Here is a 16,099-nt window from a genome sequence, read left to right as displayed (position 1 = left end):
TTCCGGAACTCAGCATTGTGGTTTTATGCGGTAACGACGTGACCCCCACGCCGTCACCAGGGCGCCAGTCGATCGATGGGAATTGAACAAAGAGGATCAATTTCCGATCAGCGAGAAAACCAATTTGATCAATACGAGAACAGGTCTGTCTCACTACGAGCGGATCGAAATACCGACAGAAAAGCCATTTCGAAACTAAAACATATCCAATGCAGCGATCTTAGCAAAACAAATATTGAAATGGTACAAAGCAACTCAAATGAGGGAAGAAAAAAACTGACCTGCAGTTGTTGTAAATCAAAGCGCTTCCAATATTGAAACATTGATCCCGCATTGGCCGCCATCTTGAGGCATATTGAGACGGAATGAGAAGCTGACAGAGAGAGCGAGGTTGGAGTTCAGGAGATACCGAGAAAACACGGAGCGGAGTTCTCAAACAGTCCCTTCGCTTATGTGGTGAGGAATAGACTTTATTGAACGGGAATCTACTGTTTTGAATACTGCCAAAGAGTAGAGTGGGTGCTGACAATTTTCTAGATGGTAAAATATGGACTGGCGTATATATATATTGTTTGGTTTTCACTCAGAAAACACACGCTTACATGTCTTACTTACATCATTGTTTTTTATATATATTAATGACAACTTTTAACCATTTATCCAAAGTTTTTTTTTTACATTTGTCATAACTTTTCATTAGGCTGTGCTCATCATTACAATTGCACACACCAAATTAGGACCCATTGACAGTCGTAATCATTATTTATTTAACCTTTATTTTGAACCTGTATTTATTTAAAGTCAGTTAAGAACAAATTCTTATTTTCAATGACGGCCTAGGAACAGTGGGTTAACTGCCTGTTCAGGGGCAGAACAACAGCTCCGTACCTTGTCAGCTCGGGGAATCGAACTTGCAATCTTTCGGTTACTAGTCAAATGCTCTAACCACTAGGCAACCCTGCCGCCCCCATTCACACTTGAAGCATTGCATTGTTAACTTAAAAGTCCCCCACACTTCCTCTTAATAGGTGTGCGTTTCTTTTTCTTCTTGAACACAAAATCTACACGGCACCTTCTATTCGGCAGCTTTTGCATGGGTGGAGTTGGTGACATCACCAGGCGGTAAATGAGTTAATAGACCAATGACAAAGGGAAATAAACCTCTCTGCCAATAACTGCTAGTTGTCAGTTTCCCACTCGGACCACTCCCGGACAGTCCAAACTAAATTATTGCAGTGAGAAATATGTTGCTTTCAATACAACTGCAAACTCTGAAAAAAAAAAACTGGGTCAAATCATGATGCCAGTGATCCTCTCGTCGGAAAGTCGGAGATCTAGAAAGATTCCAGAGTTTCCGATTTGGAATGACGATTTAGCTAAAAAATAGCAACAACAAAAAACTATTTTTGTTTATTTTTGACCATTTTAATGTACAACTATTACAGTAAGGTACTTCATAGTTTTATTTATTTAATTATTTCACCTTTATTTAACCAGGTAGGCTAGTTGAGAACACCTTTATTTAACCAGGTAGGCTAGTTGAGAACACCTTTATTTAACCAGGAGGCTAGTTGAGAACACCTTTATTTCACCAGGTAGGCTAGCTGAGAACACCTTTACCAGGGAGGCTAGTTGAGAACACCTTTATTTAACCAGGTAGGCTAGTTGAGAACACCTTTATTTAACCTAGGTAGGCTAGTTGAGAACACCTTTATTTAACCAGGAGGCTAGTTGAGAACATTTAACCAGGGAGGCTAGTTGAGAACACCTTTAACCAGGTAGGCTAGTTGAGAACACCTTTTATTTAACCAGATAGGCTAGTTGAGAACACCTTTATTTAACCAGGTTAGTTGAGAACACCTTTATTTAACCAGGGAGGCTAGTTGAGAACACCTTTATTTAACCAGGGAGGCCAGTTGAGAACACCTTTATTTAACCAGGTAGGCTAGTTGAGAACACACCAGGTTTATTTATTTAACCAGGTAGGCTAGTTGAGAACACCTTTATTTAACCAGGTAGACTAGTTGAGAAACCAGAGGCTAGTTGAGAACACCTTTATTTAACCAGGGAGGCTAGTTGAGAACACCTTTATTTAACCAGGTAGGCTAGTTGAGAACACCTTTTGAGAACACCTTTAACCAGGTAGGCTAGGTAGACTAGAGAACACCTTTATTTAACCAGGGAGGCTAGTTGAGAACACCTTTATTTAACCAGGGAGGCTAGTTGAGAACACCTTTATTTAACCAGGTAGGCTAGTTGAGAACACCTTTATTTAACCAGGGAGGCACCTTAGTTGAGAACACCTTTATTTAACCAGGGAGGCCAGTTGAGAACACCTTTATTTAACCAGGGAGGCCAGTTGAGAACACCTTTATTTAACCAGGTAGGCTAGTTGAGAACACCTTTATTTCACCAGGTAGGCTAGTTGAGAACAAGTTCTCATTTACAATTGCGACCTGGACAAGATAAAGAATAGCAGTGTGAACAGACAACAACACAGAGTTACACATGGAGTAAACAATAAACAAGTCAATAACACAGTACAAAAAATATAAAAAATGAGGGTCTATATACATTGTTGCAAATTTACATGAGGAGTGATAAATGATCAGATGGTCATGTACAGGTAGAGATACTGGTGTGCAAAAGAGCAGAAAAGTAAATAAATATAAACAGTATGGGGATGAGGTAGGTAAAATTGGGTGGGCTATTTACCGATGGACTATTTACAGCTGCAGCAATCGGTTAGCTGCTCAGATAGCAGATGTTTAAAGTTGTTACCCAGAAATGATTTTATATTGAGATAAAAACAGCTGCGTTGGGCCTTTTAAAGTGTTTTGAATTTATTTTATGTTTTATCAACCAGAGCTCTGATTGCGTTTTCCAATTGAGTTATTTGTGTTTAATCCACCCCACTGATTGCCCTTAAGGCTAATGACACTTTTAATGGCCTCTTTGTGTGCCTTGCTTTTAGGCTGTCAAATTACATTTCATAGCTTTTTTTTGTATTCTAATCATAGACATGTGATTATTTCACAGCCAAGATATATTGCCCCTTCAATTACATTTGGAGCTGTTTTAAAAATGTAATAATTACTTCACTTCATCATTGATTCCACGGTTCAAGCTATTTTGAACAGTTTGTGTTATATTCTAAGTGAGGGCATTCAGGGCAGATACGTAGTTTCATACCTGACTTAAGGCCATAATTCAGGGAGAAGAGCTCTTCCTCATGTGGTGTTGTTCTGTCTGTCCACTCAGACTTGTCCTCGGTAGGGTATGATGCTCCCCAATCCAACCAGAAAGACCGGTTTGAGAGAACACCTATAGGCTTATGAATTTCTGTTGCTGTTCTTGACTTCCCTCAACGGAGTAACAGGAATGGGCAACACGGTGGTTTGTGTAGTGAGGTCAGATGATACGAAGAATATCGTATTTTTGGTTTTAGCTTTTGAATGTGTGCGTGATCTGCTGATGCGTCATTTAGAATTGTACTTTTAGCAAGCAGATTATGTACATCTGATCTGAACTCCGAGGCTGAAAGGGGCCATCAGGCATATGTCCTTTCCAGAGTGTGCTGTTGAAACAAACAGATATTCTGGCTCTCACCCACAACCTCTCGCCACTGTCTCACTCTCTCTCCTCATTAACGTAGCCTGTGTGGGCGGATGCTCTTAGCGGGCCCGGCGATGGTTGTGGGGGAGAGGCAGACATGGATGTGGGTGGGTCTGAGATTGAGATGCCCACAACATTTTGCATTTTAGTAATTTAGCAGACACTCTTATCCAGAGCGACTTACAGGAGCAATTCTGGTTAAGTGCCTAGTCAGCGCAGGGATTTCGAACCAGCAACCTTTCAGTTACTGGCCCAACGCTCTTAACTGCTAGGCTTTCTGCCGCCCCACTAATCACGTCAGACAGCTAGGGAAAGCTGGCCAAGATCATCATCGCCCGGCACGTCACTTTCACTTGACCTTTGACCCCAGGGGTCACCTCTGATGTCAAGATCAAGGTCAGGGGTCAGCGAGGGTCTCAGCGACCAGCGCACTCTCAGAGCCCCCTCTGCATTATCTCTCTCTCTCTCTCTCTCTGGGGCCTCCCTGGAAGAATTGAGACATCTCATCCCCTGGGAGAGAGAGGGAGAGAACAGAATAGAAAGAGAAAATCGATAAAGATGAGTTAAAGAGCCTGGGGCCCATCCTGAGGAGTGTGTGTTATCACAGGGAGAAAAAGGCCTAAACACACACACACACACACACACACACACACACACACACACACACACACACACACACACACACACACACACACACACACACACACACACACACGAACTGACAGACAAACACATTGACATGACATGTCCTCTTATCTTCATCTGTAGGACAGGCAGACGAGCAAAAATAAACAAGGGCACAGCAGAGTCTCTGGCCTCAGTCTCCTGTAATATACTGCATCTCTACCTGTAGTGTCTCGTTGGTTAGTCTTCTCTGTAATGTGAAACAACACAGCAGAGTCTCTGGCCTCAGTCTCCTGTATTATACTGCATCTCTACCTGTAGTGTCTCTCTGTTCTCCTGTAATATACTGTTCTACCTGTAGTGTCTTTGGTTAGTCTCTGTAATGTGAAACAACACAGCAGAGTCTCTGGCCTCAGTCTCCTGTAATATACTGCATCTCTACCTGTAGTGTCTCGTTGGTTAGTCTTCTCTGTAATGTGAAACAACACAGCAGAGTCTCTGGCCTCAGTCTCCTGTAATATACTGCATCTCTACCTGTAGTGTCTCGTTGGTTAGTCTTCTCTGTAATGTGAAACAACACAGCAGAGTCTCTGGCCTCAGTCTCCTGTAATATACTGCATCTCTACCTGTAGTGTCTCGTTGGTTAGTCTTCTCTGTAATGTGAAACAACACAGCAGAGTCTCTGGCCTCAGTCTCCTGTAATATACTGCATCTCTACCTGTAGTGTCTCGTTGGTTAGTCTTCTCTGTAATGTGAAACAACACAGCAGAGTCTCTGGCCTCAGTCTCCTGTAATATACTGCATCTCTACCTGTAGTGTCTCGTTGGTTAGTCTTCTCTGTAATGTGAAACAACACAGCAGAGTCTCTGGCCTCAGTCTCCTGTAATATACTGCATCTCTACCTGTAGTGTCTCGTTGGTTAGTCTTCTCTGTAATGTGAAACAACACAGCAGAGTCTCTGGCCTCAGTCTCCTGTAATATACTGCATCTCTACCTGTAGTGTCTCGTTGGTTAGTCTTCTCTGTAATGTGAAACAACACAGCAGAGTCTCTGGCCTCAGTCTCCTGTAATATACTGCATCTCTACCTGTAGTGTCTCGTTGGTTAGTCTTCTCTGTAATGTGAAACAACACAGCAGAGTCTCTGGCCTCAGTCTCCTGTAATATACTGCATCTCTACCTGTAGTGTCTCGTTGGTTAGTCTTCTCTGTAATGTGAAACAACACAGCAGAGTCTCTGGCCTCAGTCTCCTGTAATATACGGCATCTCTACCTGTAGTGTCTCGTTGGTTATTGACTGTACCGGCACTAACCAATCAGATCTATGTTTGCAGGAAACCTGTTTATTTTCACTCCAACATGGTGTTCAGTCAGTGTTCTAAATCGTTTCATGCAAAACTCCTCCTTTTATGTATAAATAAAAAGAATTGTCTGGAAATAGAACTGTTCACATGAAAGAATAGTTAAATAATGCAGAGAGCGGGAGTACAAGGCTCGTTGTGGGACATGGGAAGTACCACTGACTGGGCTGCTAGCTGTCTCTCTCAGAGGGGGGGAACGTAGGGACTAGATGTCGGGAATAGATTGGGGAGTCCATTGGAGACATTCTGCATCTGGCTTCCTCCTCTCATTGTGTGTGTGTGTGTGTGTGTGTGTGTGTGTGTCTGTGTCTTCTCACACAACGGGACAGACCAGTGAGACTGTCTGTACAGTCTGTACACCCTGACAGGTCTATAGAGAGAGTTAGTCTCGCTGGTAGGTTGTTTTTCTAGCACAGCCATCTACGAGAACACAAAGCTCACATCTCAAATCTCACACCGTTTTTCAATCTCTCTCTCTCTCTGTCTCTCTTTTAATTTATTCATTCATTTAAATAAAACATGGCTTCTCTGCAGGCCAGACAATTTCAAGAAGACTGAAGTGCATTTTGAGTGGGCCTGTGCCTTACTAAACAAGTATAATAACACTATAATAACACTATAACACTATAATAAGTACCCGGATAAAACCACATTTGAACACTATAATAACACTATAATAACACTATAATAACACTAAATACACTATAATAACACTATAATACCACTATAATAACACTATAATAACAACACTATAAGAGCACTATAATAACACTATAATAACACTATAATAACAACTATAATAATACTATAATACCACTATAATACCACTATAATAACACTATAATAACACTATAATACCACTATAATACCACTATAATAACACTATAATACCACAACAATAACACTATAATAACACTATAATAACACTATAATACCACTATAATACCACTATAATAACACTATAATACCACTATAATAATACTATAATACCACTATAATACCACTATAATACCACTATAATAACACTATAATACCACTATAATAACACTATAATAACACTATAATAACACTATAATAACAACACTATAATAACACTATAATAACACTATAATACCACTATAATAACACTATAATACCACTATAATAACTCTATAATAACACTATAATAACACTATAATACCACTATAATACCACTATAATAACACTATAATAACACTATAATAACACTATAATACCACAACAATAACACTATAATAACACTATAATAACACTATAATACCACTATAATAACACTATAATACCACTATAATAATACTATAATACCACTATAATACCACTATAATAACACTATAACACTATAATACCACTATAATAACACTATAATAACACTATAATAACACTATAATAACACAACAATAACACTATAATAACACTATAATACCACAACAATAACACTATAATAACACTATAATACCACTATAATAACACTATAATACCACAACAATAACACTATAATAACACTATAATACCACTATAATAACACTATAATACCACTATAATAATACTATAATACCACTATAATACCACTATAATACCACTATAATACCACTATAATAACACTATAATAATAACACTATAATAACAACACTATAATAACACTATAATAACACTATAATACCACTATAATAACTCTATAATAACACTATAATAACACTATAATACCACTATAATACCACTATAATACCACTATAATAACACTATAATAACACTATAATACCACTATAATAATACTATAATACCACTATAATAACACTATAACACTATAATACCACTATAATACCACTATAATAACACAATAATAACACTATAATAACACTATAATACCACTATATTAACTCTATAATAACACTATTCACCTTGATGTGTGTTATAAGTGTTTTGTTTGAGTGTATATTCTCCTGTTCACAAATACCTCTGAAATACCAAAAGCAATCGATGAGGCCGAGAAGTAAACGACAGCAATACTGGGCGAATAACCCCCTAATGGACTGTATGGAAAATCAGCATCTCAAGAGGGAAGTGGCCTTCCTACACTTGCCTTAATAACATGCAAACTTCAGGCCATCGTAACACTATGATTTCTCCCCACGCTGCAAAATGTTGTATCAGTCCACTAATACAGGATAGTAAGGTTTACTGCACTACTTTTGTGAGACAAGTTTTCCGTGCTGCAGAGGGCTATAATCGATCAGCTAATACAGGTTACCGGGGCTGCTCATTAGGCAGCCACAGATTGAAAGAGGGTGGCATTTTCTGAGATAAACTGACCAATACAGCACATAAAACCTCACAATTCTGCCCTTAAAACAATGACAATTTCTCTCAACCAGTGTAATGTGGGTTTTTAAGCTGTGCCTACTTTGTCAAAGGCAGGGATAAACTACCTGCCCTCCAGGACACCTATAACACCGTCTGTAGGACACCTCCACCACCGTCTGTAGGACACCTACACCTCCACCACCGTCTGTAGGACACTCCACCACCGTCTGTAACACCACCACCGTCTGTAGGACACCTATTAACACCGTCTGTAGGACACCTTAACCACCGTCTGTAACACCTACACCACCGTCTAATAACACCTATACCACCGTCTAATAACACCTCCACCACCGTCTGTAGGACACCTACACCTCCACCACCGTCTGTAGGACACCTCCAATTACCGTCTGTAATAACCTCCACCAACCGTCTGTAGGACACCTCCACCACCGTCTGTAGGACACCTCCACCACCGTCTGTAGGACCACTCTGTAGGACACCTCCACCACCGTCTGTAACACCTATACCACCGTCTGTAGGACACCTATACCACCGTCTGTAGGACACCTACACCACCGTCTGTAGGACACCTCCACCACCGTCTGTAACACCTATACCACCGTCTGTAACACTGTAATAACACCTCCACCATCGTCTGTAGGACACCTCCACCACCGTCCGTAACACTATAACACTATAATAACACCGTCTGTAACACTCCAATACCGTCTGTAGGACACCTACACCACCGTCTGTAACACCTCCACCACCGTAATAGGACACCTCCACACACCGTCTGTAGGACACCTACACCACCGTCTGTAGGACACCTACACCAACGTCTGTAGGACCACCGTCTGTAATACACCTCCATTCACCTTCTGTGGACACCTAAGTGTCTGTAGGACCACCGTGTATACACCTCCTGTCTTACAACACCTCCACCACCATCTGTAGGACACCTCCACCACCGTCTGCAGGACACCTCCACCACCGTCTGTAGGACACCTCCACCACCGTCTGTAGGACACCTCCACCACCGTCTGTAGGACACCTCCACCACCGTCTGTAGGACACCTCCACCACCGTCTGTAGGACACCTCACCACCGTCTGTAGGACACCTACACCACCGTCTGTAGGACACCTCCACCACCGTCTGTAGGACACCTACACCACTGTCTGTAGGACACCTCCACCACTGTCTGTAGGACACCTCCACCACCGTCTGTAGGACACCTACACCAGCCTGTAGGACCCCGTCTTACACCTCCACCACCGTCTGTAGGACACCTACACCACCGTCTGTAGGACACCTCCACCACCGTCTGAGGACACCTAATACTGCCTGTAGGACCACCGTCTGTAGGACACCTCCACAGTCTGTAGGACACCTGGCCACCGTCTGAGGACACCTCCACCACCGTCTGTAGGACACCTAAAACCGTCTGTAGGACACCTCCACCACCGTCTGTAAAACACCTGACACCACCGTCTGTAGGACCACCGTCTGTAGGACACCTCCACCACCGTCTGTAGGACACCTACACCACCGTCTGTAGGACACCTCCACCACCGTCTGTAGGACACCTACACCACCGCCTGTAGGACCACCGTCTGTAGGACACCTCCACCACCGTCTGTAGGACACCTCCACCACCGTCTGTAGGACACCTCCACCACCGTCTGTAGGACACCTCCACCACCGTCTGTAGGACACCTACACCACCGTCTGTAGGACACCTCCACCACCGTCTGTAGGACACCTACACCTCCACCACCGTCTGTAGGACACCTACACCACCGTTTGTAGGACCACCGTCTGTAGGTGTCTGTAGGTTGATTTGGCCCAAACATAGACATCTATAAATTACTTATTTTCAACTTTCATTCAGAACCGAAAATGAACCTGATTTCAACTTCCGGAAAATACTGTAACGACCATTCGAGAATGCTTTTGCAGCACAGTCGATAGCGCGCTGGACTTCGGGCTAGAAGGTCGAGGGTTCGCGACCTGCGACCTGCTGTTTTACTATAACGTCCAGAAAAGATGCCTTTTCAACATCCTGAAAAATATGTATTTTAAACTTACAGAAAATAATTTTAAATCTTTCATTCAGAACCTAACTTCACCATCTGGAAAATAAGTATTTTAGACGTATTTTCAACTTAATTTAGCTTACTGAGACTTCTAGTTTTGTTTCTTCTTCGGCAGCATAATGGCGGTGAGCAGCCCTGAATACGGGAGTAGTAAAGGTCCAGTGCACTGCTTTTGTGAAGATTATTTTTTTTTAATTTTTATTTTATTTCGATTTTTCAGGGGGTGCTGCAGCACCCTACAGCACCCCTACTTCCACAGCTATGCTTGGGTTTTTGTTAAACCAAATCTGGTGCCCTATACTTGTCTGTCCAATGCATGTAAACAACTAGCTACTATCCATAGCTTTCCCATGCCATAGCAACCATCGATCTCAGAGGTTTCAAAAGAACAGAAAGGAACGATATAAACCGTAGATTTTTTTGTCGTTGTACCGAACCAGATCACAACATTATTTTGTTAGTCGCGAACAATGGACAATTTTGTTTCTTTTCAGAACGAAGCGACTGGAAAATAACCTCTGGTCCAAGCACAGTATAGGCCATTTTTTTTTTCCTAAATTATGTCTATCTATGTTGTTCACTCTGAAACATACAGTTTCACTGAGCCTGAGCCTGTGCCTCCCTGTTCTATAGATTCTATCAAGAGGTCTGGACTGTAACCATGGTTGTTGATCCAAGCAGGACCTTTGGGCTACATAGCAGCCCTCACCCTGCAGGACAGCATGTTTACCCTCTAAGGGCTACAAAGACCCCATTCACCGGTAACAGGAAGTTACACGCTGCCTGCCACGTCAAGTATTCTGCGCAGAACGGTGTATACGTTTGCTCATGCATTCAAAACTAGTCTATACATTATCCAGTGGCAGAGATCCTTATCTCTCCTGACAGAGCAGAGACAAAGGAACTTGATGTTTACCTGAGAACGGGCCGACTGGTTTTTCTCACAGCCAAGGGACAAAGGAGGAGGACCGTAACTTTTCTCCTTGGAATCCCAGGTGAAAGACATCCGTTATTCTGAGTTCTAGACGACACCCGGTGAATGGAGAGATCCGTTATTCTGAGTTCTAGACTACATCAGGTGAATGGAGAGATCCGTTATTCTGAGTTCTAGACTACACCAGGTGAATGGAGAGATCCGTTATTCTGAGTTCTAGACTACATCAGGTGAATGGAGAGATCCGTTATTCTGAGTTCTAGACTACACCAGGTGAATGGAGAGATCAGTTATTCTGAGTTCTAGACTACACCAGGTGAATGGAGAGATCAGTTATTCTGAGTTCTAGACTACACCAGGTGAATGGAGAGATCCGTTATTCTGAGTTCTAGACTACACCAGGTGAATGGAGAGATCAGTTATTCTGAGTTCTAGACTACATCAGGTGAATGGAGAGATCAGTTATTCTGAGTTCTAGACTACACCAGGTGAATGGAGAGATCAGTTATTCTGAGTTCTAGACTACACCAGGTGAATGGAGAGATCCGTTATTCTGAGTTCTAGACTACACCAGGTGAATGGAGAGATCAGTTATTCTGAGTTCTAGACTACACCAGGTGAATGGAGAGATCAGTTATTCTGAGTTCTAGACTACACCCGGTGAATGGAGAGATCAGTTATTCTGAGTTCTAGACTACATCAGGTGAATGGAGAGGAGAATGTGACAGGGAAGTGGACGTTACGTTTCTAGAACTTCTGGAGTTAATGTAAGAGGGTGCTGGATAACTTAATGGGAAATAAGGACTGGAAGTTTGACTGGATTTCATGGCGATAACTCAGTGGCTCACCCAGTGGGTAACAGGGGGTCGTTCTACCTCTCCCAGAGCTGCTAAGCGCCCCGGACTGCGCCGAAACAAAACACGTAGAGTGACTGTTCTGAGAACGTCATGTTTCGCTGCTCTCGGCGGTGCGCTCTTTTTCCTCCTTGGAGTGTGTTTGCTCAATCTCCCGGACCCGCGTCAGCAACCCTTCCCCCTGACTGAAGGTGAACCCAGAGATGTCACCCTTCTGTTGTGGACACACCCCTTTGGCCATTACCGTAGACTGCCGGACTGTGAGGCGCGCTTTGGAATCCGTGGCTGTGTACTGACCGACGACCGGCGCATGTACCCCGGGGCTGACGCCATCATCATGCACCACCGTGAGATAACGACCAACGCCACGGCGCTCCCGTCTGACCCACGACCCCGTGGCCAGAAGTGGATCTGGATGAATTTTGAGTCCCCGTCTCACACTCGTGGCCTGTGGCGGTTCGAGGGCGTGTTCAATCTCACCATGACCTACCGTGCAGATTCAGACATATTCCTTCCTTACGGCTACCTGGTGCCCCGCCTTCGCCCTCACGCCAACGCCCCCCCACACACACGACCCAGACGGCCCCACCTACTGGCCTGGGTCATCAGTAACTGGTCGGAGTCGCAGGCCCGCGTGGCGTATTACCGTCGGCTGGTTAACTACGTTGACGTGGATGTGTTCGGGCGCGCAGGCGTGCCACTGCCAGAGGACAGCACTGTGGTGCGCACGGTGAGGCGTTACCTGTTTTATCTGGCGTTGGAGAACTCCCAGCACCCCGACTACATCACCGAGAAGCTGTGGAACTCTTTACTGGCCGGGGCCGTTCCTGTAGTTCTCGGGCCGCCGCGGGAAAACTACGAACGCTTCCTCCCCCCTGAAGCCTTTATCCATGTGGACGACTTCCCCTCTCCCCGCCTGCTCGCCCAATACCTGTTGCTGCTACGCCGGAGCCCTGCCCTCCTGCAGAGACACCTGGCCTGGAGGAGGAGCTACAGCGTACACCTGACTGCCTTTTGGGCGGAGCATTACTGCACAGCGTGTCGAGCCGTGCGGAACCACAGACTCCGGACGAACACCATCACCAACCTTCAGCGCTGGTTTGAGTCCTGACCTTTGACTGGTTTCTGACCTTCTGATATGTGAACATGAGCAGGGACCCCATAGCAACTGTCTTTCACGACATCTAGCAAACCGTGGTTGACGGGATTTAACGTTTTGTAACATCATTGAACTGTGATTCACTTGGTCTGTTAGTTATTTGTATTTGACAGGTTTCAGTAGGGTTATGAAGTCAGTTGTGTCAGACTGTATAAGTAACATAGACATTTTGCCGTGTGTGTGTGTGTGTGTGTGTGTGTGTGTGTGTGTGTGTGTGTGTGTATAACATCTGCTGGGCCATGAGGAGGTTGTTGAGGCCACTGATATTGTCCCAAACTGTCAGGAACACAAAGGTGTGTGTGTGTGTGTGTCTGTGTCTGTGTCTGTGTGTGTGTGTGTGTGTGTGTGTGTGTCTGTGTGTGTCTGTGTGTGTCTGTGTGTGTCTGTGTGTGTGTGTGTGTGTGTGTGTGTGTGTGTGTGTGTGTGTTGTTTGACGTTTGACAGCTGCTTTTGGAAGCATTCCTAAAACTAACGGACGGGGCAGTGAGATGGGTTAACGGACGGGGCAGTGAGATGGGTTAACGGACGGGGCAGTGAGATGGGTTAACGGACGGGGCAGTGAGATGGGTTAACGGACGGGGCAGTGAGATGGGTTAACGGACGGGGCAGTGAGATGGGTTAACGGACGGGGCAGTGAGATGGGTTAACGGACGGGCAGTGAGATGGGTTAACGGACGGGGCAGTGAGATGGGTTAACGGACGGGGCAGTGAGATGGGTTAACGGACGGGGCAGTGAGATGGGTTAACGGACGGGGCAGTGAGATGGGTTAACGGACGGGGCAGTGAGATGGGTTAACGGACGGGGCAGTGAGATGGGTTAACGGACGGGGCAGTGAGATGGGTTAACGGACGGGGCAGTGAGATGGGTTAACGGACGGGGCAGTGTGATGGGTTAACGGACGGGGCAGTGTGATGGGTTAACGGACGGGGCAGTGAGATGGGTTAACGGACGGTGCAGTGAGATGGGTTAACGGACGGGGCAGTGAGATGGGTTAACGGACGGGGCAGTGAGATGGGTTAACGGACGGGGCAGTGAGATGGGTTAACGGACGGGGCAGTGAGATGGGTTAACGGACGGGGCAGTGAGATGGGTTAACGGACGGGGCAGTGAGATGGGTTAACGGACGGGGCAGTGAGATGGGTTAACGGACGGGGCAGTGAGATGGGTTAACGGACGGGGCAGTGGGATGGGTTAACGGACGGGGCAGTGAGATGGGTTAACGGACGGGGCAGTGAGATGGGTTAACGGACGGGGCAGTGAGATGGGTTAACGGACGGGGCAGTGGGATGGGTTAAGCTCCCCCAGCTAACTCTCATGGCCATGCTAACCCCAGTAGCTTTGATTCTGCCCTGACATGATCAGCTGACCAGCTGCTACTTCTCACGTCCCAATAGACATGGGCCAATCAAAGGAGATTCCTGACACAAACACACCAGCAGCTACTTCCAGCACTATAATCCCCTCATACATATTATCTAGGCTACTATATATTTACATTTATTTCTTTCCTTACTTGTCTGGTGTCTGATTTGATGCAGTTGTTTCAGTCCAAGATATTTCAGAGTTTAAAAAAAATAATATTTTTTTCACTACATGTGACAATACGAATGTATACAATTGTAATAAATTAAACTTGATCTTGACTTGATCTCGAAGCAAGTTTTGTCTCTAAACAAGTACTGTCGCTCTTATATAACGACAGGCATAATGGTGGTGGTACCTTGTCTTCAAACACAGGCCTGTAGTTGATTAAGGCTGGCTCCTGAACCCTGCTGTGTCCCACGGTCTGGACTGTGGAACACTGGCTCTGGTAATCCCCTCTGTGTGATGAGTCTCTTTAATCATCCGTCTTTATGTTTCTGAAGGAGGCTAGGAAGAGTCTGGAGGAGGCTAGGAAGAGTCTGGAGGAGGCTAGGAAGAGTCTGAAGGAGGCTAGGAAGAGTCTGAAGGAGGCTAGGAAGAGTCTGAAGGAGGCTAGGAAGAGTCTGAAGGAGGCTAGGAAGAGTCTGAAGGAGGCTAGGAAGAGTCTGAAGGAGGCTAGGAAGAGTCTGAAGGAGGCTAGGAAGAGTCTGAAGGAGGCCAGGAAGGGTCTGAAGGAGACTAGGAAGAGTCTGAAGGAGGCTAGGAAGAGTCTGAAGGAGGCTAGGAACAGTCTAAAGGAGGCCAGGAAGGGTCTGAAGGAGGCTAGGAAGGGTCTGAAGGAGGCTAGGAAGAGTCTGAAGGAGGCTAGGAAGAGTCTGAAGGAGGCCAGGAAGAGTCTGAAGGAGGCTAGGAAGGGTCTGAAGGAGGCTAGGAAGAGTCTGAAGGAGGCTAGGAAGAGTCTGAAGGAGGCTAGGAACAGTCTGAAGGAGGCTAGGAACAGTCTGAAGGAGGCTAGGAACAGTCTAAAGGAGGCCAGGAAGAGTCTGAAGGAGGCCGGGAAGAGTCTGAAGGAGGCTAGGAAGAGTCTGAAGGAGGCTAGGAAGAGTCTGAAGGAGGCTAGGAACAGTCTAAAGGAGGCCAGGAAGAGTCTGAAGGAGGCTAGGAAGAGTCTGAAGGAGGCTAGGAAGAGTCTGAAGGAGGCTAGGAAGAGTCTGAAGGAGGCTAGAAAGAGTCTGAATGAGGAAGAGTCTGAAGGAGGCTAGGAAGAGTCTGAAGGAGGCTAGGATGAGTCTGAAGGAGGCCAGGAAGAGTCTGAAGGAGGCTAGGAAGGGTCTGAAGGAGGCTAGGAAGAGTCTAAAGGAGGCTAGGAACAGTCTAAAGGAGGCCAGGAAGAGTCTGAAGGAGGCCGGGAAGAGTCTGAAGGAGGCTAGGAAGAGTCTGAAGGAGGCTAGGAAGGGTCTGAAGGAGGCTAGGAAGAGTTTGAAGGACACTAGGAAGAGTCTGAAGGAGGCTAGGATGTGTCTGAAGGAGGCTAGGAAGAATATGGAAACCAGCTTCAATGTGTTCAGCATGTTTAAGCAGAGCCAGATTCAGGAATTCAAACAGTGCTTTTGGTTCCTTAAAACAAGGACAATTATGACAAGTTGGGATATTTTGCAAAGTCCCCATAAGGAAAAAGGCAATTTTAGGTGTCGGTTTACAGTTAGGTTTAGGGTTAGGAGTTAGGGTTAGGAGTTAGGTTTAGGGGTTAGGAGATAGGGCTAGGAGTTAGG

At 45.0% G+C, this 16,099-nt stretch overlaps 2 protein-coding genes across 2 annotated transcripts in view; one reads left to right on the top strand and one right to left on the bottom strand.

Annotated features, from left to right (window-relative positions):
* Window positions 1-354, bottom strand: part of LOC135538920 (protein CASP-like) — a 125,390-nt gene extending 125,036 nt beyond the window's left edge. The window contains exon 1 of the mRNA XM_064964795.1: window positions 282-354. Within this exon, the coding sequence (XP_064820867.1) occupies window positions 282-344 (63 nt within the window). The 5' untranslated portion in view covers window positions 345-354. The remainder of the gene's footprint in view (window positions 1-281) is intronic.
* Window positions 355-11,776: 11,422 nt separating this feature from the next.
* On the top strand, window positions 11,777-12,916 carry LOC135538917 (alpha-(1,3)-fucosyltransferase 4-like). Its single transcript, XM_064964792.1, has one exon. The coding sequence runs from the start codon at window positions 11,777-11,779 to the stop codon at window positions 12,914-12,916; it is 1,140 nt and encodes a 379-aa protein (XP_064820864.1).
* The last annotated feature ends 3,183 nt before the right edge of the window (window positions 12,917-16,099 follow it).

This window comes from Oncorhynchus masou, unplaced genomic scaffold, assembly GCF_036934945.1.
Source record: "Oncorhynchus masou masou isolate Uvic2021 unplaced genomic scaffold, UVic_Omas_1.1 unplaced_scaffold_1018, whole genome shotgun sequence".
Classification (NCBI taxonomy): Eukaryota; Metazoa; Chordata; class Actinopteri; order Salmoniformes; family Salmonidae; genus Oncorhynchus; species Oncorhynchus masou.
Note: the sequence above shows the minus strand (reverse complement) of the source record. Positions and strands in the feature narration are given on the sequence as shown.

Coding starts and splice junctions, on each gene's coding strand:
- LOC135538917 (XM_064964792.1), top strand. CDS start 11,777: ATGGCGATAACTCAGTGGCTCACCCAGTGGGTAACAGGGGGTCGTTCT.